Genomic DNA, 25,662 nt, shown 5'->3' with positions numbered 1-25,662 from the left:
TAGGATGCTTGAATCAAAAAATCTAAATGAAATCCAAGCCTTCATCTAAACGACGAAGACGCTTAAGGATTTTTTGTCTAGATGTCTGGAACACATTGTCAGTAGCTTGGATGTCTAGAAGTTGTTGGAGGAAGAAAGAACGATTATTGTTTACCAAAAAATTTTAAAATCTTAAAGGAGGAAAATGTTAAATTAAAAAGAAAAAAATAATATAAATTTTTATTTTTTAAAATAATTTTATTAAATAAAATTTTTTAATAAAAATTAATTAATAAATAAATATTTAAATTTTTAAATCATTAGGGAGGTAAGATCGTCCTAGCCTAAACCCTGGATGATAACAAGTCTTTTGGCCTAATGTTCTGTCTAATCACTCCAAGCACGGACCTTGACCCCCTCTGTTACCCTGTAAAACAATTTGCCAAGGGAGGGCCAAGTGTCTATTCATCTGAGCTCTCTTGTTGCAAGTGGTGGCCTTCAATTTGACACTTGGGTGACACATGTACAGCATGGATAGCATAAAAATCCACATTTATAAATTATGGTATGACCGTCAAGTGGAAAGCCTTAAAGTCTGGCCGCCGGCTAACTCGGTACAAACAACAAAAAATTAAAAATTAAAAAACCATCTATCTTTAATATTAAATATATTTGCATGAATTTTTTTGTTTGACTTAAAAAAAAAAGAATTGATACAGTAATAAATAAAATTATATATACAAAATTGTTTTAGAAATTTATTTATAATAATATTGATATGTTGGTAATATTTGTTTATATGTATAAATTTATTTTATCTTATTTTACAGAAAATAAAATCTTAGATTAATACGTAAACTCAATAGAAAAGATAGTCTTTTACTAAAATTTACAAAATTTTATGTTAAATGTTACACGTTTTACATTAACAAAAAAGGGATATTTCACATAATCCGTCTTCATTTTTTAGGATTAATTTTTTTTAATGAATATATATTCAATAGGATAGATGCAAGGTTGGAACTCAACAAGTTTGGGGGTCGTAGGCTTGAGCTCAAGATTAAATTATAGATTCGATCTCAGCTCAAAAAAAATATAATTAAACTTTTTAAATATTATATACACACACACACATTCAAAGTTTGTATTATGTTGTATTTGTAATATTTAAAAGTTGAGAGGGTAAGGTTTTTTTCATACTTAAATATAAAAGCTTTAGGAAAAAGTTGGTTTTAGAGAGAAAATGTAAGATTTTATGGGTGAAAATGAAAGATTATAATCTTTTAGGAGTTTTTTTAGTACGATACAATTCACTTAAACTCGCGAGCTCATCAAACAAGAAACATTAAGTTCAAACTCAGCTTGACAATAACTTAACCGAACCGCTAGTGGTGCTTGAGTGACTTGACTCGTTTGCAATCCCATATTTAACTAATCAAAGACCAAACACAGTGAAGACATATACTTATCACTGGACCCAAGATTGATTGTTTGTTGTGTATCTATTGCATCAAAGATTTTCCAAGTGAAAAGAAATAGTAGTTTTGGTGACCTTTTGAGCTTACAAATTTAGGGATAAATACGAATTAAGTTGAGCCTAAATACCTCTTGGCTCAAGTTTGGTTTGAAAAAAATAGTTTAGTTTGAGTTTGTCAAGCCAAAGTTAAGGGATTGCTCAAGTTTAATTTGATTCCTAAGTTTGAAGTTTGAAACTTAACTTGAATATGTGGCTTGAGTTTGCAACTAATTGACAAAATGTTATTTTACCCAATGATGGATAAAGCAATGTCGTTTTTACAACTGTTTGACATGACGCCATGAGCTAAGTTCGAATTGAATCAAACCATCTAATCGAGTCTTGAATTAGACTTAGCCATACTCTTTTTAGCTCAAGTTTGATTCGGTTATAAAAACAAACTTATCCTTTTGATTCGAGCTCATTTGAATTTAACATAAACGAATTTGAGTTGAATAGAATCAAATTGAACTAACTCGTGAGTAGTAATGACTTGTTGTCTTGTTTTTTGATGAGGACATTGTTGTTTAGCTGATAAGTCTAACAACTAAGACGACATCATTTTTTTATTATCATGTGAATACCAAGTTTTGTAAAGGGAAATTAAATTAAATGCCCCACCAACCTGGGGTTAAGCAAAAATACCCATTTTGTTAAATTCTAAACAAAAATGCCCATTTTTCAAAGGCTTAAGAAAAAGCCCCAAAGTTTTTCAAAAATGCCAGTAATACCCTATATCACTTCTATATAAATTCTCACCCTTATACCTTCCTCACACCATTCAAATTTTCATTTTTCACTCAATATTTGACATTGTGCATTCATTCGGAAGGAAAAAAATTCATGCCTCTAAGTTCGAATTGAAAAAAATTGGTTCGTGATAATAATGTATTTATATGAATCTTAATCCAAAACTTAATTTATTCATTAAATCAAATTCGTATATATTATTTATATAATGACATAGGGGCATTTGGATATTTGATAATATATGAAGGGGTTAAAAAAATGTTAGAAAAATATGAGGGGTATTTTGATATTAGATAATGTATGAAGGTGTTAAATGAAAAATGTTAGAAAAATATAAAAAAAAAACATTTTAACATTAGATAATGTATGAAAGTGTTAAATGAAAAATGTTAATAAAATATAAGAGATATTTTGATTTTTGATAATATATGAAGGGGTTAAAAAAATGTAAGAAAAATATAAGAGGTATTTTAAAATTAGACAAAATATGAAGGTGCTAAATGAAACACACTAAAATTGAGGGGGTATTTAGATATTATAAGAATATAAAGTTTATATATGTTAGGAAAATATAACAGGTATTTTGATTTTTGATAATATATGAGGAGGTTAAATAAAATGCAAGAAAAATATAAAGGATATTTTGATATTAAACAATCTATGAATGAGACATATTGATATTAGACTATATTTGAGGATGTTAACTGAAATGTAGGAGAACTAGAGGGGACATTTTGATCATTGATAATATATGAAAGGGTTAAAAATAGTAAGAAAATAAAGGGAACTATTTGATATTAGTAAAGTTTAATGTGGATTTTTCTGACAAACATTTTTTTAACTAATAGTGTTCATTGTAGGATTGATTATTGAAATAGTGGAATATGCTAAATGGCGGAGTATGCTGTTGTTCATTTCGATGAAGAATGAATTTAATGTGATCAGAATATAATGAAATAAATTAGAGGTTACAAAATAGTGGTTAAAATTCCATCCAGAACAACACTTAGAGAGATTTATCTAGTTGCTGAGTGAAAAATGTGGTATCGATCCGATCTGAAACAACAATCAACTATGTATAAAACCAAAACATATCAAGCTAGACTTCCTTGTAAAAATAAAAAATGATGAAGATGTCAAAGGTCTTATTAACATGTCAAAATACTTCCAAGAATGTATTTCAGTTTTTGTTACATATATCGCTATCGAAACACAAGGAGAAGAAGAAATAAGTGACAACGATGATGGTGAATTGAAAAAAGGAATCCAATTGGGAAAACTTGACATAGTTTTGTAATATAGATTTTTTGTAATGATGCATTTTATATTGTTATAGAATGGGTTCATAGAGACAAAAGGAAGGTTTCAATTTGGGGTGACTTTGATGAGAATGAGATGACTAATGTTTCTCTAGATGAGTCGAACCTATAGGATACGTAACCTGTTAACTATGATATAAGTAGTCTCCAGTTTGAAGATGCTATTAAAGGTGACGAGAATTATGTTAGACCATTTTTTGATAATGTCCTCACTTATCCATTTAAGTGACTATCCGATTTTTCTCTATAGCTTTCAACAACATCAAATGGTGCAGAATCGGTGTGAGAGCGGAATGTAGCTAGTGACATTTTTAAGGATAAAAGATACTTGAAAGATGTAATGACTCAATTTCCATTGGAGAAATTATTCTAGTACAAAGTGGCCAAGTTAGACATGAAGAGGTAGAAGATTAAGTGCATTAATGAGAAATGTGAATGATATTTATCAGGAAGAAGAATAAAACCCAGTGATGTATTCCAAATATGTTCTATGAATCCCACACACATATACTTAAGAAATAAGATAAAACCACATCATAAGTAAGTTGGAGCTCAAGCTTTAGACCAATTAATGAAGTTAAAGTTCGTATTTATTGGCCTAAGAAAATTATTATCGACATCGTTGACAGATATAAAATTAATATATCATATTCACAAACTTAACAGGCAAAGAATTAGGCAATACAGTCATTGAGGGGTTTACCAAAAGAGTCATTTGTGCTCTTACCAGATTATTGCTATGATTTAAAACGTGTTAATCTGTGTACCATGACACATATACAAACAGATGAGAAACATCACCTTCTATACTTTTTCAAGGCATTGGGTTGTTCTATCTGTGCATTTCAACGATATCTTTGACTGGTTATTTGTATTAACGTTACTTTCTTAAAGGGCTGATGTCTTGGATATTTATTTCTTGTGGCCTTGGATGGTAATAATTGGATCTACCTAATAACTTTCAACGTGGGAAAAAAGGAAGACCATCCAACGTGGTGTTGGTTTTTGACAAAGCTAACATATTACATTAGTGAAGTACTAGAGTTGACAATAATCTCATATCGATATTATGCTATATACTTACAATGACTAAGGTATTTTTAGATGTATACCATAGATGTTGTTATCATCACCTTTTTGTAACATGCGATTGCAGTACAAACACAACTCATTGGTCATGTGTTTATACAGAAAAACAGTGAAGACCTATATAAAAACAGATTTTGAGGTCATAATAAGATCTATTGATGAGGTGTATCTCAAAATGAGGGATTATCAATGTGAGGTAGGGTATTGATGATGGAGTAGGGCATATTTTCCAAGAAACAGGTATAACATAATGATAACCAATATTGCAAAGTCATTTAATGCATTTGTCAAACATGTGCGAGGTTTGTCTATAACGATGTTAGCTAAATTCATTTAGTGCACCTTGTAGTGATAGTTTTATGAGAGGAGGAACCATATTAGTATATATAGAGTTAATACTAATTATCTATTATTGTTGATTGTCATCGACTGGGTTATACTTTAAACAAGAATCGACGTCTTTCATAGTGTGAGGTCATTATACGAAAGGTTTGGCGTTGATGTAACCAACTTGGGCATGTACGATCACACTATAAGAGCCAACATTGGTTTCAAGCTTTGTGCCATCGAGTTCATTAATAAGAAATAAAGGAAAAAGATTTTCACAACCTCAACCTTCTGTTTAGGTTGATTTACATTTTTGATTATGTACTTGTTGAAATGAGATGCAATAAATGGAATCTTATATTAGTATTTATTATGTTTCAGACATCTATTAATTAGTTATTATGTTTAATTTACGTTTGTATTAAAATTACTTATGAACTTTTGTTGTAGTTGTTTTAGACATTTCATAAAATAGATAAAACATAAAATCATATGCATAACTAATAAAATATCGTAAATAAAATATACACATAACAACTTTGAAATCATATGATAACCAAGGATAAATAAATATATGTATCTATGATCTACTCAACACAATGGAAATACAATTTTAAGGCCAAATGCTTGCATATCGAGGTAGAGGACTCGCGAGAGTAATCCAAACTTCTCTCAAGCGTTAAACATTTTATGAAGCGCAACATAAAAACATCATAATCGTAAGATCTTATGCCTTATTAGGGGACACCTTTTGCTCAGCGCAATGCTAAGTGATTCTATCGTAGTGTTCGACCTGCGATGAACCAAAAACTCCTAGATGTTAGTAATGTTGGGATGAAAGTGGTGTACTATTGCATTTGATGAGCAAGACCCTTATGACTACTTGTAAAAGTCATCTGAGAGTTATACATAGTGATTCTGCACTCGCATAGATCTAAAACCTTCATGACCTCATGAACACAGTCAAAGTTTATAAGTATGAAAACCTGTAAACATTGGGAAATTATAATAGAGACACGTGTTGTATATAAATGAATTATAATGGAAACATGCAAATATAGTACCAAATTGACTGCCCTTCATGGTATGTAAAATAAATCCAGTGTATAATCCATTTCAACCATCTTCATGAAAAGCTCCGACCACTTGTAGTCACCTTGTAGGGTGGCACTCTAATTGTTGTATGCCTTGCCAATGTGCCCCACAAAGAATATGTGGGTTGCCATCTAACTTTTTAGGAAGATGGCTTGGTACTCGTGCTGATATCAATGTAATAGTGCTAAAAAGGAATCTATATGTTGATGATCAACAAAAAAAGATGAATTGTTTTATTTTTTCATGAGTATATAAAATATTTAAACAAAGTCAATGGATATAAACAACTTACATTATCGGTCATCCATTAATGCAGCTCGACAACGGTGTGCCAAAATGTGGCTTTGGCCTTGGCTTTTATGCAATAGACCTCATGGTTGTTTGATGCTCCAACATTGTTATACCATATAACAATGCTCCAACATTGTTATATGCTGATGATCAATAAAAAAAGATGAATTGTTTTATGTTTTCATGAATATATAAAATATTTAAACAAAGTCAATAGATATAAACAATTTACATTATCGGTCAGCCACTAACGTAACTCGACAACAATGTGCCAAAATGTGGCTTTGGCCTTGGCTCTTATGCAATAGACCTCATGGTTGTTTGATGCTCCAACATTGTTATACCATTTTTGAAATCCTTCCTCACGCTTTGGGCTAAAGAGGGAATTATCTAAATTTGTCATTTTGCCTTCGGTTTTAGTGAATTTGTGTATATAGTAAGCATAAGCTATTCATACCAACTGAACAAAATACAAAAAATTATTAATTCAATAATTTATTTTAATTAATATAGTCGATGAAATGAGCTAATATTACTTTCTTAATGTATGAAAGATGATGTTTGGCGGAGGAATCCTTTTGTGATATCAAGTCAACCATTTGTACCCCTAGTAGGGTTGGATTCGAGCCGAGCCGAGCTCTGCTCAGCTCGGTTTTTTTATGGCCGGCTCGAGTTTCGCTCGAGCTCGACTCGAGCTGAACTCGGCTCGGCTCGTTTATGGCTCGACTCGGCTCGTTTTTCATATCAAAACGGCACCGTTTTGTATATATATATGGATCAAAATGACGTCGTTTTGTATAAAAAATTTAAAAAAAAAATTACCGAGCCAACCCGAGCCAGCTCGAGCTCGATCGAGCCAAGCAGAGCCCGGTTCGTTTCGGGCTCGAACCGAGCCGAGCCGAGCCGAGCTCGAGCTGGCTCGGCTCGAATCCAGCCCTAACCCCTAGGATAGATTAAGGAAGGAATATAATGTTTTCAATTAAATATATATAGAAGAAAAAATATATTTAATTATGGATATACCTTATCACCATCTCTCTGTGATAGGACATCGATACATCATGTCCTTGTGAGTCGATGTCAATCACCCCTTTACTCGCACTGCCTAGGAGTTCCACTAGGAAAAATAATTGTTCATCCTGAATATATGAAGAATAAAAAGTTATCACCCTATTAGATTTAACTGCGTCCAACTAACTTTAGAACAACAAGGTACATACCTCCAGGATGGGGGACAATATATATGGAAAACTTTGAACCAATACTCATTCATGGCTAGAACCTTATACGAAATTTAATAATACATTGTTTAATAATATTTCATATAAAATGTTGTAACAAATAATTATAAACTTTGACTGGGGAAGGAGGAGATGAAATCACAATGCATATGGAAGAGGGCCTACCACCACTGTCAAAAGAACCCTATACGAAATTTAATGGTAAATTATTCAATAACATTTTATATAAAATGTCATAGCAAATAATTACTAACCTAGGGTAAAGGAGGAGATGAAATTACAGTGCGTATAAGTGTGGGCCTACCATAATCGTCACAAGAATCTTGTACGAATATATACATGTCAAATTAATAGGTAAAAAAATATTTAATAATGAATAAATAAACATGAATATATGTATATGACAGTTTCACCTGAACAACTGTATTTGATCGGATTCATGTCACAATTTCCTCCAAATGATTCGTTGGAGACATCTAAGCAGACATCTCTTCCCACAAAAAAGACATCTCATGTTACATCTCGTCTAATATAAGATTGCCTTATCTTGTCAATGCAACATTAAAGGTGGACGTCATAAGGGCCAAGGCAACGAGTGCTGGTGAAAGGTGTTTCGTTGTAGGGCCCATGCTAGCGGACGATAGACACTTCATCATAGGAGGCACGCTTAAGTCATTGACAATATTCGACTCAACAGTAAGGAGCTCAGCCAATGGAGAAATAGGAGCAGACTCAATGGTAGGTGACACAAGAGGAATGAGATCAATGGGTGGAAATGCACCAATTGTAGGAGTTGATGATGATAATGCTAGTGGAGAGAAAAGATATGGACCCCTAGGTCCAAAGTAGCCAAAGACATTAATATACCATGGCAACTGCTCCTCATTTGGGGAAGTATCCAACGAGAAATTTACATCATTCTACTCATTAAAATATAACAATTACATTTTATTAATCAATTAGTTAATTCAACATTACTAACCTTATTTCTATTGAATATATATCCTGTGTTATCTCATTTCCACTTGAACATACGCTAAAACGCAAAATAATATACCAAATCCATGCACTCAGCCGAAGTAAAAGTTTCGTATATCCTATATCATCCCATCTCGGGAGTTAAGAGTCTTGTATATTCAAAACTGTAATAACAAAATAAAAGTTTAGATTCTATCAATTTACAAAATATATAAAAAAAAAATATTACTTACTTGAAAAAGCTTATGGGAATCCTATGATACCGTACCTTCTCTTGTTAGTGTTGGGCAAGTCTAATGATAACCTCATAATGGATTTGCATATGGATCGATATGTTATGTCCCACGTCAATTTGCCCTATGGATAGACATTGAATCCATCGAAGTGATCAACCAACTAGAGAAACAACATATTGACCTTTTTTTTCTTGTCGTTCCTCAGTAACACTATATAGAGACAATATAATAGAGCCAATTTAACGACGTCCTTATTATCACCCCCAAAGCCTCGTAGTAAATACCCTCTCATATCACTATGGGTCACAAATCTGACACCTCTGAAATATGTGTCCCTGATCCTATTTCTACATCCTGTTGTATAAGCATTGCAATGTCAGTGAACGTGGAGAAGTGAAGGCCGATAATAAGAGCAAACTCATATTGGTTGAACTTCATGATAACCCTATTGATCTCAAACCATAATTGGTCTCTCATGTCACGTCTGATAACCTTTCCAATATAAATAAGTGAACCAAAACTGAACTAAATCTCATGTTTCTTAACCACAAAAAAATCCAAAACAAATTCTCTCAAACATTTTTAACTACCTCTAAGTTAAGGTAGACACGATCGGGCCCACAAGTTTTCGTTTTACCCGGGTTATTATCTTCGTCGAAAAAAGTAGACTCTCATAAGGAAATCTCATTCCCTTCTTTGCTCCTGGCGATGCTCCTAATGTTTTCACTTTTTGAATATTTCTGTCAAACAATAAAAAAAACTTTTATCATGATAATTTTTATAATATTATTAGAATAATTCGAATAAAATGGATTGAAAACTCGAAATCTACACATAAAAAAACTTTAATGAAATGTACATATCTACTAAAAATGTAAAATCTATTAATTATCACAATAATTAAAAAAATAGACTGAAAATTTGAAAACTATACATTGAAAAACCCTAGTATAGAAAAATTTTTTTTGCCCCCTAAAATCATGATAAATTTAGTTTGCCCCTTATAATCCATAAGAGTTTCAGTTTGCCCTCTTGTAAACCTCATAATTTGAAAAAACTGAGAGGAAATTCGAAAATTATACATCCAAAAACCTTAATATGTAACATACATATCCCTTAAATAAGTAAAATCTATCAATTATTGCAATGATTCGTAAAAAATGACTGAAAATTTGAAAATTACACATTAAAAAGCCTTGGGATGTCAAAAATTTTAATTTACCCCTCAAAATCATGACAAATTTTAGTTTGCCCCCTTTAATTGATAAAATTTTCAGTTTGCCCCCTCATAAACCTCATAATTTAAAAAATTGACAAAAAATTCGAAAACTATATATCTAAAAGCCTTATTATGAAATGTGCATATCCGTTAAATGAGCAAAATCAATCAATTATTACAATAATTCAGAAAAACGGACTAGAATTTGGAACCTACACATTCAAACCCTATGATAGCAAAACTTTCAATTTGCCCCCTTTAATCCATAATAATGTTATTTGCCCCTTATAAACCTCGTAATTCAATCTGCCCCCTAACGCTTAAAATTTCAGTTTGCCCCCTAAACCCATAAAATTATAATTTGCTTGCCTAAACACAAAAAATTGCAATTTTCCCCTTATCACGAATTATCATAAAGAGTCATTGTTTAAAAACTTGTTTTCCCTCCTATCATGATTTATCACAAAGAGTTACTGTTGGAAAACTTCCTTTTCACAAAAGTGATATACCAGTTAAGAAATCGCTTTTTCCCTCTATTGCAAAACCCCTAAGCTTAGCCATGTTGTGATAAAGTTTATACGACTTGTGATATGCGAGTTGTCAAACTTCATCGTGAAACGGCATTGCGACCACATTTTTTGACCCAAAATCTATTTTTCGACTCCCATTTCAATACCAAACAAATCTATACCTATTATAAAACAAAAACCCTTAAGAAATTAATTTAAAACAAACAAAATTGACCTAAAAAATGGATTATTTATATTGGAAGCCCTAACTCTAAAATGTGAAAAATCTTCATTCAATCAATAAAATATCAACACCAAAATGATTAGTTAATAAGGAATGATTTACTAATCTCGTTGGCCATTTTAATCATTGAAAAATTGCAAAAACTCGCTAGAAATCATCCATCTCGTGATGACTCGTGGTATAGCATAGTAACTCATGAATGTGAAATTCAATTTGAAAGTGTATAGTGATTTTGCGAAATTCTCTTGTGTGCTTTAATTGAATATATGAAAGGGATTTTGGTTATTTCACGTTTTGGGGATATTTTTGCTTGATGAGCAAAGCTATGAGCATTTTTGCTTAGTTTTGGGTGTAATAGGATATTTACTTTAATATCCTTTTTGGAAATGTCGCTGTTTAATGTCAAAGAGTTTCTCTATTTTATGTGGCGGTTGCTTCAATGTCAATGTAAGAAAATGACTTATTTTAAAATTAATTAATTAATTAATTATATTTTGATAATATTTCCACCATTAATTATTGTTAAACAGTATGTGAATTCAAGTAAGAAAACCCTTGTTATTTGTTTTAATTCGATCAAGGGGTTGATGCTAGGATTAACGTTTTCGGAATTAGATTAGATGTCAATTTGGTCAAACTGATAATTAGACTATTTAACTATTTAAAAATAATTTTGTATAATTTATTATTAAATATATAAATTAAATTATATAATATTAAAATAAATTTAATTTAATGATATATATGCTCAAAATATATAAATGAGATCTTTAGTTTAAATCCTAATAATAATTTTTAAAAAAAATTTTATAATCATCAAGTCAAACCCCGATTTCTTCCCCGCTCCAATTAGAACCCTTTTAGTTGATAAGTGATGATTTAATTAGTCGAACTAACTAGTTCAATTCGGTTTTTAAAACCATATTTTGATTGGTTGTTTAATCAGTTGGATATATTATGTCTTCTTCATGATATTAGTATAGCATAATAAAAAATTTGAATAAAGTTTATTAAATACGATTCATTGAATAATAAATGTTTTCAGTTTGACAATGATTGTGTCTCTCTACACCATCCCTCGTCTAGGCCTCATGGGCTCAAATCTTTTTATCATCAATTTTAAGTAAATGATGTTGATGTCGGAACGAGGGTGTGACCGAACCCAAATATTAATATTGATTTCGAATCGGACCGACCAGTCTGGGTTCTAGTTAAAATAGAGGACTAAAATCTTCCTGGGCTGCCCCAATATTTGGTTCAATAAAGGAAACTAACCTATCAAACCCATTAATAATCTTAGTAGCCCCGATTAAATATTATTATCTGTGTTCATGGCAGGATTAACCTTTTAATTTTATAATCTATTCCTTTTTGTTTGAAATGGCTTGATTTCAAACTTATTTATAAAAATAAGCTTAATTTTTTATTTAAACTTAATTTATTTAGCTCAAATCAAATCTTACCTTATGTGGTTGTGCTTGATCACTTTTTGAGAAAATTCTCCATACATAACTATCACATTCACTTCTTATTGTAAATTTAAATTAAGATGTAATTTATCGTTCATATTAGCTTAATAGTTTTATTTTATCTTTGGTGAATACGGCCATATGGGTATCATAAATAAGGAGAATATAACTATTATGATTGATTAAACATGTATAAAACAAGATAATTGTGAAAATTTTAAACTTGACTTGAATTTAGAATAATCAATTTGAGTTTTAATCTATGGTAAATAGTGATGTCGAGAATAAGAAAAATTGTCAATGAAAAAGAAGATTCAGTGGAGAAGAAGATCTTCTGTGCAATGACATCCACAAACCCTCAAACTTGAACTTGGTAGATACGCTGTAATTTCAATTTAAGTTTGATTCATTCAAATTGAATATGAATTTGAATTTGAATCGATTATACTCAAATCTATCCTTAACATTTAGCACAAAAAATCTTTACTCAAATCATATCAAACTTCATGGGCTAATTAGTTATTTGGATTTCAAATTTTCTTTTGAATTTTATTTATTTTTGAAAGATTTCACTTATTTTCTTTCCTCCTATCAGCTTTTGCCCACCTCAACACTAATGCTTTTTGGTAACTCCAATTTTATCCGAGTCCATGGTTAGAATTTCTTGGAGACCAAATTTTCATTTACCCAAAGAGAAACTGCAATAAGCGGGATGTGACATTGAGGCCTCCATGAAATTTCTATTTCATATCCAATATTGTATATAGTAATAATAAAGTATTCCGTTTGAATACCTAATTAAATATTTAGATTATGTATTATTATGTGATCGAATAATTTTAAATTAAAAATAAAATAACACTTACTCATATGATAATACATTTTCTAAATCTTTAATTGAAGTATTCAAAATTGAAAAGACCTGACCATGGAAATATGTTAATGTTTTATTTTTGGCTAAAAGATATTTCAATTTATTTCTTCCTGAAAGCTTTTGCCCACGTTTTTACTAATGTTTTTGAGCATCTGCAAATTTATAGATGTCCCGATTTTCAATCAGCCGCAAGGAAGAAACTTTGGTAACGAAGTTTTGACAAAGTTTGGTTATGAAATTGATGTAATCATAAAAGTTAATTGCCTCACATGCTAGAATATGCCTATCCCAAAAACTAAAGAAGCAAAACTTTCATTTTCGATAAAACAGAAATGAAAGGGAAATTTTATTTTTCCCCAATAAATAAATATAAACACATTCGAACAATATATCTTACCCTTGTTCGTATTTGATTTGACTCAATTTAAATATATCCCTAAACCTACACATAAATTGATGACAATATATTTTACATGTTTCAAAATAAAGTGTAAATTATGAATAAAAAAATAGTTTCATGATTATTATCAATTCAACAATTTTATAGATTATATCAAAGTTGATTTTATTACAAATAATTTAATAGATTATGTGAAAATGTGATTGAATGATTCAAGTTCTTCAACCACTACAGGAACTCGGTTCCAATTTCTGACTTTCTGCAAGCAGACAGCTCAGAAATTCAAATTCAAAGATGCCAACAACAGGGGTGGATTAGAGGCAATCCAAGCTAAGTCAATTTCGAATAGAGATGGATTCGAATTCAATTTGAAACCGAAAAATCCAACTTAAGTTGATGATGTGATTAGAGAAGAATAGTCATAAAAGATGATGAAAAAGAATAATAGTTGGAGATGAAAAATCATCATGAAAGATATAAAATCGTGAAAAAAAAGGAAAGGGGAATATATTGACAACTTTGTAATGACGGTTGGATTTTGGAATATTCCTAACTTATGGTTCACAAGTTCACCTACTGTCTCATTAAAAATATAAATCTCAGCCAATCATAGAAAGTCTTGAGACAGTTTTCCTAGCTCTGTTCACAATGTGGCCGGATTCCAAATTGCCTTGACATTAATTAAATCAAATAATGGCATTAGAATGATTCTGTCACCCAACAAACAAGCCTACTTCCAATGAATTAGGATCACAAAATTTCCTAGCAAATTCAGGAAACTTACCATATGCCTAATTCTCATATAAGGAAAGACTGGACCTAAACTGCTTGAACTAATATTGAAATTTGGATAAATTAGACTGAATTTGAACTAAAGATCAGAGTTGCTTTAAGAAAATAAACTGAGTTTGAACCAATCCGAACTCTGAACCCTACTACTGATGAATTTGGTTCTAGCAAATTCTGGCAACTTGCTATATGCCTAATTCTCAGCAAAGGCAGGATTCAATATAAGATGATCAAAGTCAAATAGAATGAGTTGAGCTCAAATTAAAAATTGAAGTAGTTTTCTAAATTACGTCAAGTTTGAACCAATCCAAACTCTAACCCCTTCTATCGATGACTTAGGTTCACAAAATTTTCTAGCAAATTCTAGCAATTTACCATATGCCTAATTCTCAACAAAGGCAAGATTTGATCCGAGTTGATCAAACTCGAGTTGAAGTTCAAATAGAATGAGTTAAGTTTGAGCTAATGATTGATATTGATTTCATTAGACAAGTTAGTTCAAACTGATCCAAATATTCAAGTTCAAACCGATTTGGATTAAATCCAAAATTAAATAATTTTAGAACTGAAATTTGAGCTTCAACTCATTAATATCAAAATCCAACCCAATTCTCAAAGTGAAGAACATTCTCAAAGAAGGCTAGTAAATAATAAATCAAACAATCAAATAACTAAAACTTATTCCAAAGCAAATTACTCAAAGGAGCAACAATTATAACTAAAGTTTATTTGACTCAAATGGGAAACACAAAAGCCAACATAGAATGAAACCAATAACCAGACTTGAAACAATTCAACTTCCCAGGTAGATTAGGGAAAATAGCAGCACTCATCACCACAAACTGATGAGAATCTTTTCATTAGATTAAGTGAACTTTACTTAATGGGAAGAGATCTAAAGATTGAGGGACTTGTTCAGCCATATCTTCCACCTCCCGCTTCCCCATCGACTAATGGCAGAGTCCAATCTTCCAGCATCTTCAATCTTCTCAGTCTGTGGCTTCTTGCACAGGATAAAATTTCGCACTCCATGTGATCCAATTGTATCCCAAGGACTCAGAGCTATAATCCAATTCAACCAAAATCAACTAAAAAATCCGATTCAATTCCACAAATATTAAAACAAAAAAAAAAAAAAAGAAAAAATCTAGGTTCTAGATTCCACCAAACTAGCAAAAGAAGATATAAACTTGTTCCCAAACTTTTTACACCACAAAAATAACCAGAACACATTAAAATAATGCTTTTTTATTTTTTTTAAAACAAAACCATAAAGCAAACCTCGACCAAATTAAGAAAAAGTTTTGAGATAACAAATATGGTAATTCTACCCACAAAACCAGGTCCCCAGAGCAAAGGGATTCCTCCATAGGAACAGTATCCCCAGCCCGTCCCCTCCTACTTCTTTCCTAAAAAAATTTTGAATTATTATGAATATGCTAATGTTCATGGGAAGGAGAGGGGACTTTTCCCATAGGAAGGGGGCAGGATTCCCGTCATTCCCCTATCAGGTATGGGGTGATGGACCCAGTGGCCATCCCTAAACAAAACCACAAGATAATTAAAATCAAAAAAATTGTAGGCTAACAGAAGAAAAATTTAGAATTTTTTGACCAATCTAAAAGATGGGTATTGAAAAAGCTCACCATCAGAGCCAGCATTGGAGCAGTAAAGCAGGAAATCATTAAGATCAGACCCAAGGATCGGTAATCTCCCTTCACGAGCATAAGATTTCAAAGCGGTATCAATAACAGCAGCAACAAGCTCTTCTTCATTCACAACAAATCGGATCGGGCCAGCGCTGCCCAGCACCGTGATGCTAATCAAAAACCTTTTGCCCTTTGGGGCCGGGTTCTTCTTCTGCTTGTACAACACCATCGTTGCTTGCAAAATAAACAAATTATAACACAATCGCGATAGAATGTTAATGGAATTTTTTTTTTCTATTAATCTTCTTGTTCGTTTAGTTTCCAGATAAAAATCTAAACTTTATAATCAAAACACACAAAAAAAATCTAAGGGTCGACGCCGAGGCAGCGGTAGTACCAGCCCTCTTTGCAGGATCCAAAAGCAAAAACAAGAGATGAGCTCGCCCTTGATTCACAAAGGGAGAGCATCAAATTACAACTCTTCAAGATTGTTTCCACCATTCACAAACAATTTCAAGACCAAAAATCTGAAAATTTGTAAAATCTCCGTCTCGCCCGTTTCGACAGACCTACTTCCCAAACTTTTTTCGAAAATTTAAAATATGGGTTTTGATTAGTAAGAGAATTGAGACGTGGGCTTCAACGGCTGAGAAATTATTTGCTCTAGGCGGTCCTTAAATAATGAGGGACTGGTCGATGTAAATTAGGGTTAGGTTTTGTTTTCTAGATGGTTTCGGTGGACCACGTCGTGTTCCTCGCTATGCCGCATTGCGTTCCGTGTGATGATGAAAAAGCCTCAGCAGAATACGGCGACGTTTCGCGGAAGAGTAAAGTTTATTACCACCTCTTATTAAAATTAAAAAATATTTTGATAATAAGGAGATAATTTAAAAAATAATTTCATTAATTTATTTTAAATTTTAATAATATAAAATTTTAATCAATTTAATTAAATATAATACAAATTTTATATATATAATAATGTTTTAAGAATATTTAAATAAAATAACATTTCTCATTATTAACTATAATTTTTTCCTATTAATACTAAATTTTGAAATAAATATTTAGATGAAAAGAATTACTCCTTTGTATAATTTTTAAAATTCAAATATATTTTTATGCTAAAATTTCTTGAATTTATCAGTATAATTTTATTGTTTTGGCTTTACTTTTTTGAGAATTAGTGTATTAGAATCTCTCACCCAAATAGAGTTCAAATTGGGAAAATTTCCTTTTTTGGTTTTAACTTTTGGGATTATTATAGTTTGTGTTGGCTCCTAATCTATAGCGATGTATCTTTTTGTTATTTGTTTTGGAATTTGATAAATAAATCTAAATGAATATATCAAAATTTATCAGATTAAATCACGTAGGTTGACATCAATGCTTTTAGATGCACATTAACATTAATTAATCTGCTAGAGTTGATAATTTTCAATAGGATCTGTTAGTTCGATAAAGTACAATATGAAAAAGATGGGTTAGAGTTAAGTTTTTCTGACCCAAATTTTATTTTGGGTTAACTCGATACGAGTTGAAATTAAATCAAATAGTATTATGGTTCATACAAAAGTAACTCGATCTGATCCAAATTGATTCAAATGTTAGGGAGAAATGTTACTTTAATAAAATTTGTTAGAGATAAATTATAAAATGTTGAAAGACAATATTAACAGTAGTTGAAATTTTATTCGATTGTATATAGTTATATATTTATGTAATTATAAATACTGATATTATTTTTTATTTTTATTTAAATATTTATTTTATTATTAAATAGTAAGAATGTGATTTGATCACTCAGATTATTAATATGCTTTAAAGGTCTTAGTATGTAAATGTTATTTTGTGTGTTTTATTAATAGTAGGTTGAAATAATTTGGTGGAGAAATCAAAACAGTAAAAACACTTTGAAGAGTGAAAATAATATATAATTTTGGATCAATTTAGATCAGGTTAAGTTAACTTGAACATTTAAAAGTTGAGTAAGAGTTAAAATATTTCAATACAATTCTAATTTAGATTGAATTAGAATAAAAGGTCTTTGACATAAAATCTAAATTGACATGATACGAACTACCAAGTTACAAATCGATCAATCTAATTAGATTGATGAAGTCAATTAAATTTTTTAAAACAGATTTAGTTATGTAATGTCAACATGACATAGTCATAATAATTATAACGATTTGATTCAACGGTTGAATTATAGTTCAACCTAATTCGACGGTTCAATCTGGTGTGTGTTGGTTGGAGGACTTAAATAAATTTGAACCAAAATCCAAACCAAATTTAGTACCAGATCTCATTCGGACTAATAGGTTCGAGTTTTAAAGAGGTGGTTGATATATGTAATTCCATTAAATATTTCAACAGAAAATATTTAAGCAAAAGAAGTATAAATATTGGTGGTTGTTAAGATGAGTTTCCCAACCATTTAATATATTTATTTCCCATATAAAATAATTTCAATTTCAATGTAAATTACTTGCCTAAATCTCCGGTAAAGCAGCCTTTGAGTGCAAAACAAGATTATGTAGTAACCATTAATTTACCTTTAAATTAAATTAAAATACTAAAAAGTCAGAATCCAATTAATGGTTTATTAATAAAGAATTGGGAAATTAAATAAACAACATAATTATGTGCATAATTTTGTGTATAAATAACGACGTATTATAATATGATTAGTTTTATTATTTTATCTTTAATTTTTAACTGTCTAATCACACGATAATATCGTTATTTGTATACAAAGTTGTATATATAAATAAAATACCTTTTATTTTAAACAATTTTAACATAGTTTTTGGCGATTACACGAATATAGTTAAGATTTCAAGTTAATATTTGTTTTATTGTCACCTCTAACCTTAAAATCTTTAGTCTCTCGGATACAATTTCATCCATGTTTTTATCTAAAGATTAGTTTAAAATAAAAAAATTCTACATCAAAATCACTTTAATCTAAGTAAGCATCTCATCATTTTATTTGTTATTTTGTTTTTCAAATTAAAATCAAAATTTTAAATTTTATTTTATGGGGATCAATTATACTTTGTTAATTCGTAAACTATTATTGTTTTTCTTGATATTTTGTAGTTAATTTTTTAGTTAATAAAACCGCAAATTATTCGCGTTTTAAATATGTTGTTTTAAACTTTTAAACCCAAAATATATTAAACATATATTTTCACTGTTTTATATATTTTCTATTTTTTATGAATTTTTAAAGTACGAAAATATTTCTCACATTTTAAATTAATTATCATAATATCATAACTATATAGACCAAATCCTCAATGTGTGTTTTACATTTCAATAACAATATGAAGGTATTTCATGGATCTCCCATACTCGCTTAATTTTCTTAGCTCAAATATCAATAGATCATAATATTTTAGTGAAAATTTGATTAAAAATTCATTAAATGATAATTTAAAATATGTTAAATAGTTAATTAAATACTTTATATTTGATAAAAAATTTATCAAATGATAATTTTTTATGATAATTGAATCTTGATTATATACTATGTTATAATAGGTTTAATAGTTGATTATATGCTTTCTATTTGAATAGTTATATTGATTTTAATCAAGAGATTTCTAAAAAATGTTAAAATTATTATTGAAAATATTATATTTTTATAAATGTATTATTGACGATATACCGTATTAAACTCGTATATACTCGTTTCATATCAAAATTTTGTAATTTTTTTTTACATATATATTTTTATTATTTGTCATACTATATACGTATAATTCTTATATAGTTTTTTTTTTTCCATTACGGTATTTATTTACTAAGGTTAGTTTTGTTATGTGAATGATTTATTTAGTTAAAATATACATTAGAATGAAAAACTAATTTAATTTTTGGGTATATTTCACAAAAAACCAATTGAAAGAGAATTACCTTAGTTTTCTAGAAACAGTTGGCAAGTATGTGTGTTGGGGTCATGGGCAATTTAGACAAAAAAAATTACCTAAAAAAAAATTGACAAAGCATTTTTCTTGCCTCCAATCTTATAATAAATAAAAAATCAGGTTAAAATTGTTTAATCCAATCAATAAAAGGTTATTTTAATTGATGTGTTTATTTACTTATGTTTTCATTAGGTAGGAACTTCATATAAAAGACAAAAGAAAAAAAAATTCTAAATACGCTTGTGATATTTTATTTACTTAACTTTAAATATTTCCAAATAATAATATTTTATGTATAAAATATTGATTAATATAAATAAATTAACGTAATTTTATATAATTAAATGGTTATAAATTAGAAATAAAATAAACAATTAGATTAAATTAGAAATAGATTATGTCGAGAGGTAGATATACATTATTTGTAAATTTGTGGGTTGTGCTAGAGTCTGTTAAAAGGCTCACGGGTTGGCTAGCGAAAACACCTCTGCAGGCGTGACCCACAATGTTGTAAATTTTGCCATGAGCCTTCGTATTTGGTGGGTTAGTATGGCCACCAAGCCTTGTATTTTATAGGCCTGACATAACTTGTGATTTATCGGGGCATGCTAAGTTTTGTCTGGTTTGATATGACCTAATCTAATACCAACCCTAAATTAGATAATTTAATTATATAATAATATATATGTTTCTTTATATCATTAATACTCACTCTTCATCCAGATAGTATTACTTGTTTTCAAATTTTTCTAAAGGAAAATTAATATATTAGTATTTAATTTGCTTTAAAATATAATTCTGTCAAATTGCGATTAAAAAGTAATATTTCTAATTTAATTATCTTGTGTATTTAGTTGAATGAGTTTTGGTACACACGAAAGCATCATATTATAGAAAAGTACATAATTAGGAGGACATTCCCTGTGACTCAATGTACAGCCATGAGCCAGCACTCCGTTGCAATAATAGAGTATTAGATGCTTATTACATTTTATAATATAATAAGGATAGAATTTCATACTATGCGAATTTCTGTATGAAACGCATCCTCCATTTCATTCCATTTGTTTCAAGTCCACTAAATTTCTTCTTTGCCAGCAGCTTCTTCAGATTCTGTTGAATAACCCACGTTGATACGGAATTAAGTTAAATATAGGCGTATAAGTACAGGGGAAAGATTCACCAATATTTTGAGCACGGTTTCGAGTGGGAGAGACAACAACATTTCATGTGTAGGCTTAACAACTGGGTTCAAAGTCCAAGATTTAAGAACAATAACGTCCAAATCCTGCTGGAAGATACCGGTTGTGTGATTCCAGCTTTGTTACATTGGTAAAATCTCATTCTCGCCAATGTGATTTTAGCTTCAATCAAATTATATGTATTTATTTTAAGTACATACTTATATGAGTAATTATGTGATTTTTAATTTATTTATGTATTAAAAATGGATACGTATATTATTACTATTTTAACTCTAACTTTGATAAAATTTTATCCTCGCCAAAATAAGAGAGTTACCCGTTTATGTGATTCTAGCTTTCACACTGGTAAAATTTCAACCCTGCTCAAATGACGGAAGATTGCTAAATTGTTACGTCAAATGATTAAAAATTGTTAGATTTGTTGTAAGTAATGTTAGACCGATAATTTAATAGGTGAGAAATTGGCTTTTGGGTAAAGGAATCTCAATAATGCTTTTGCGATGGCCTAACAAATTCTACAAAAGGAGGCTTAATCTCGAATAATAGAAGCTGAAAGCCCTTTTGTCATTTCCAGAATAGATGCCTTGCATTCCGTTTGGAGTATTTTAAATATTTATTGTGAGCGGCTGTGAATGTTTCTTGCAAAGAAGAAAAGAAATCATCTGGAAGACAGCATGCTAGTTGCTGTAAAACACTACATAATAATCTGAGTGGTGTTCCATTTTGGAATATTGAATTTATTCCTTTTTTTTTTCTTGGAAACCCTAAAAAAATCATCTGGAAGATGGCATGCTAGTTGCCGTAAAACAATATATAATAATCAGAGTGGTGTTCCATTTTGGAATATTGAATTTATTCCCCTTTTTTTTCTTGGAAACCCTAAAAAATCATCTGGAAGATGGCATGCTAGTTGCTGTAAAACAATATATAATAATTCAATCAAATTATCCGTATATATTTTTGATACAAATTTGGATACATATATAATGTGTTATTTTGTGATTGAATGATTTTAGATTAAAGATAAAATAATACATAATTATATGATAACATATCACTTATATATCTAAATTATGTACAAAAAAATGTATAAGCATAGTATTGCTAATAATAATCAGACTGGTGTTCCATGTGGTTTTTCCCTTTAGGAATATTAAGTTTATTCCTTTTTGTCTAGAAAACCTAAAAAAATCATGTGCATATTATTATATGTTGAAACATCTTAATCGTCATGATTATGTGTGATTTGTAAACGGTTAAGTGTATATCTAAAATGCATATTCAAAATGCGGTGATATGACACAATATATGATAAAGATGAATCCAATCCGAATTGGTTCAGCTTGGATACACTACTCAATTTGAACAAATTGATTTTAAATTAGAGATCTCGTTCAGTATTTCACATCAGAATTGATTTATTTGCTTATCTAGTGATATTCTTTATCATGTCCTTAAACCTGTTCACATCTCCAATGACAATTCTGTCTTGTCAGGAGCTTTCTGATGATACTGTGCATTTGCTTAAATTTATGAATCCATGTGGAGTGAGATCCCAATCGAGGTGGCTTGGTCTCAAAGTCTACTCAGTTCGGTTCAATTAGGCCCAAAATTGGTTTAGTTTGGATTTAAGACAAGTTCAAACTGAAAGAATTGACTCATTTTTTGAAACTAAGCCAAACTTGAGTTAGAGTAAGTTTGACTCAGTCTAGCTTGTAAGCAGGGGATGATTTAATGCGGTTCGAACTTGGCTTGCGACTCAATTAGGGTTATATCAAGTAATTGTCAAAATGACATTATTTTGCTTATTATTAAATAAAATAACATTGTTTTGTCAATAAGTTATGAACTTGAGTTATGAATCTGAGTAACAGATTCAACCCATAAACTTGAGTTGAATTAATTTCATTCGAGCGAAACTCGAAATATCGTTAGTTTTGACTCCACGAATTTTAACCAAACTTGAGCCAAAAAGTGCTTGGGCTCAATTTGATTTAGTTAATTTGTATCCACCCCTAAATACATGCAATGCATTATCTAGTAACTTTTATCTACGATTATTGAAGGATCATACCGACCATATTATGAATAGGGGATATCAAGTTCTATTTGGCTTGAAAAGAGTTAAGTTTAAGTTTGATTATAGTACTAAATTGAGTTAGAGTTGAGCTAGACTTGATACTATAGTTAAGTTAAAATTGACCAAATCAATGTCATTTTGATATATATTAATTAAAATAATATTGTTTTAACTTATTCAAATTGAATTTTACCAAGCTCCCAAGTTTGGTGAGTCCAATTCTCCTCGAGCTCAATAGAACAAAATCCTTAGGTTAGAGCTTATCTAAGCTGAGCTCATTTTGAATTAAGTTGACAATCAAACTGGAGTCAACTCAGTTCAAATCATTCCCTAATTATGAAGCACCACACTAAAGTTTTAGTTACTAGATGTTTTTGAAATATTCTGATCAATTAATTTACACTAAAACTATATGTATACATATTTGAGTATACAAATGATGTGTTATCATGTGACTGAGTGATTTTAAATTGATAATAAAAGTAATACCCAATCACACAATAACACATTATTTATATACTCAAAAGTTTGTACACATAACATTGTTCATTAATTTGTATCCAAAATTTTTTGACTTAAACCTGATGAAAGGGCCAACATAAGTCTTAACCGGTTTGAATGGTCTGATGACAATTAGACCAGTAAATTGCTTAAATAAATATTAATTTAAAATAATATTTAATTAAACATAATTTTGACATAATAATATGTGGTGCATATGTTTTTTTTATAAAATTATGAGTCTTATATAACCAAACAAAAATTGTGACCGACCGGTATGGTGAAAGCCAACAATTAAAAAATTTTGCAAACCAACATGCTGTACTTAATATGAGAGTTTGGTCATTACATCCTAGTCAAGCTGATTCGATCTGAATTTAAAACAATGTTTGTCTAGATACATGGCCAGAAATGCAAGGGTGGGCACTTTCATGAATTGGGCTGGCTGTAAGCTAATTCCCAACATATTTTGGCACTTATATTCGTTAGAATGTGCTCAACTTTATGTTCCATTTAACCTGGAAGCGTAACAATACGCTTATAGTAGCTATTTGGATGAACAATTCCTTCTTCTTTGACTTCCAGTATATGTGGATTCTAGTCAGTTCAACTTCGATAGGTTAGTTTGAGTTAGAGGCTCATCGATATCATTGCATTATAGCTCTTTTATATCATGATCTTTTTCTTCAATGACTTTTCTTTTTGTTCTTTGTTAACAACTATTCATCTCTAGTATATTAATAGAATAGAATACGTACATTCCAGAATATGTTCAGTCAGAAATCCTCCATATGAATGGATTCTTTTCGCTTGCTACATTAACTTAATCTCCCTTTTTCTAATAATTAAGTTAGCTTGAAATGTTGCATTGGATTAGGAAAAAGAACCTAACCAATATTAATTGCGGTTACATTTATAAGGTCTAACCTCATGTTCAAAAAAATTGCATTTCATGTGTAGACTTAACAAGTGGCTTCAGAGTCCAAGATTTAAGAACAACAACATTCAAAACTTACAGGAAGGTATTGGTCCAAATGATTGTAGCTCCGTTACATTTGGTAAAATCTCATTCTCGCCCAGATGAGAGAGGTGCCAGTGTATATGATTTTATCTCTAATAAAATTATCTGTATTTACTTTGAGTATACAAACAAGTGCACATTTAATGTACTTGAATGATTTTAATTAAAAATAAAGTAATACTCAATTATATTATTACGCATAAAAGTGTGTACTCATTTATGTATTAAAAATAAAGCAATGCTATGTGTACCCATTTTTGATACACAATTCATTTATACAATGATGTGTTATAATGTAATTAGGTGATTTTAAGACATATATCATAATATGATAAAGAAACATCAAATCACATGATAACACTTCATCTGTGTATACAAATTATGTACCAAAAATAGCTATACATAGTTTTATTGTTAAAAATAAGAACGTATAGTATTGCTCTTACCATGGGTAAAATCTCATCCCTATCATCCCATCTTTGCCCTCATGAGGGAGGTAACTTTGATAAAATTTCAACCCTGCCAAATGACGGGAGATTGCTGGATTGTTATGTCAGATGACGGAAGATTGTTGGATTTGTTGTAAGTAATGTTAAACTGATAATTTAATAAGTTGGAAGTTAGCTTTTGAGATATGAGAATCACAATAACGCTTTTGCAATGGCCTAACTAATTCGTCGAAAGGAAGCTCGATCTCGCATAATAGAAGCTGAAAGCCTTTTTGTCATTTCCAGAATAGATACATTGCATTATATTTGGAGTATTTTAAATATTTACTGTGAGCGGCTGTGAATCTTTCTTGTAGAGAAGAAAAGAAATCATCTGGAAGACGGCATGCTAGTTGTTATAAAACAATATATAATAATTAGAGTGGTGTTCCATTTTAGAATATTGAATTTATTCCTTTTTCTTTTTCCTGGAAACCCAAAAATCATCTGGAAGATGG

The 25,662-nt window shown here is 30.1% G+C and overlaps 1 protein-coding gene across 1 annotated transcript; it reads right to left on the bottom strand.

Moving 5' to 3' along the window:
• Window positions 1-14,973: 14,973 nt before the first annotated feature.
• On the bottom strand, window positions 14,974-16,658 carry LOC123217757 (uncharacterized protein At4g22758-like). Its single transcript, XM_044638884.1, has 2 exons — window positions 15,972-16,658; window positions 14,974-15,387 (listed from the first exon to the last, which is right to left on the bottom strand). The coding sequence occupies exons 1-2, from the start codon at window positions 16,201-16,203 to the stop codon at window positions 15,221-15,223; spliced, it is 399 nt and encodes a 132-aa protein (XP_044494819.1). The 5' UTR covers window positions 16,204-16,658; the 3' UTR covers window positions 14,974-15,220.
• Window positions 16,659-25,662: the final 9,004 nt, after the last annotated feature.

The sequence above is a fragment of the Mangifera indica genome, chromosome 5 (genome assembly GCF_011075055.1).
Source record: "Mangifera indica cultivar Alphonso chromosome 5, CATAS_Mindica_2.1, whole genome shotgun sequence".
Classification (NCBI taxonomy): domain Eukaryota; kingdom Viridiplantae; phylum Streptophyta; class Magnoliopsida; order Sapindales; family Anacardiaceae; genus Mangifera; species Mangifera indica.
This window is presented reverse-complemented; position numbering and strand designations above follow the sequence as displayed.

Coding starts and splice junctions, on each gene's coding strand:
- LOC123217757 (XM_044638884.1), bottom strand. CDS start 16,203: ATGGTGTTGTACAAGCAGAAGAAGAACCCGGCCCCAAAGGGCAAAAGG. Junction 15,388..15,971: donor CTCCAATGCTGGCTCTGATG/GTGAGCTTTTTC, acceptor ATTGGATTATAG/CTCTGAGTCCTTGGGATACA.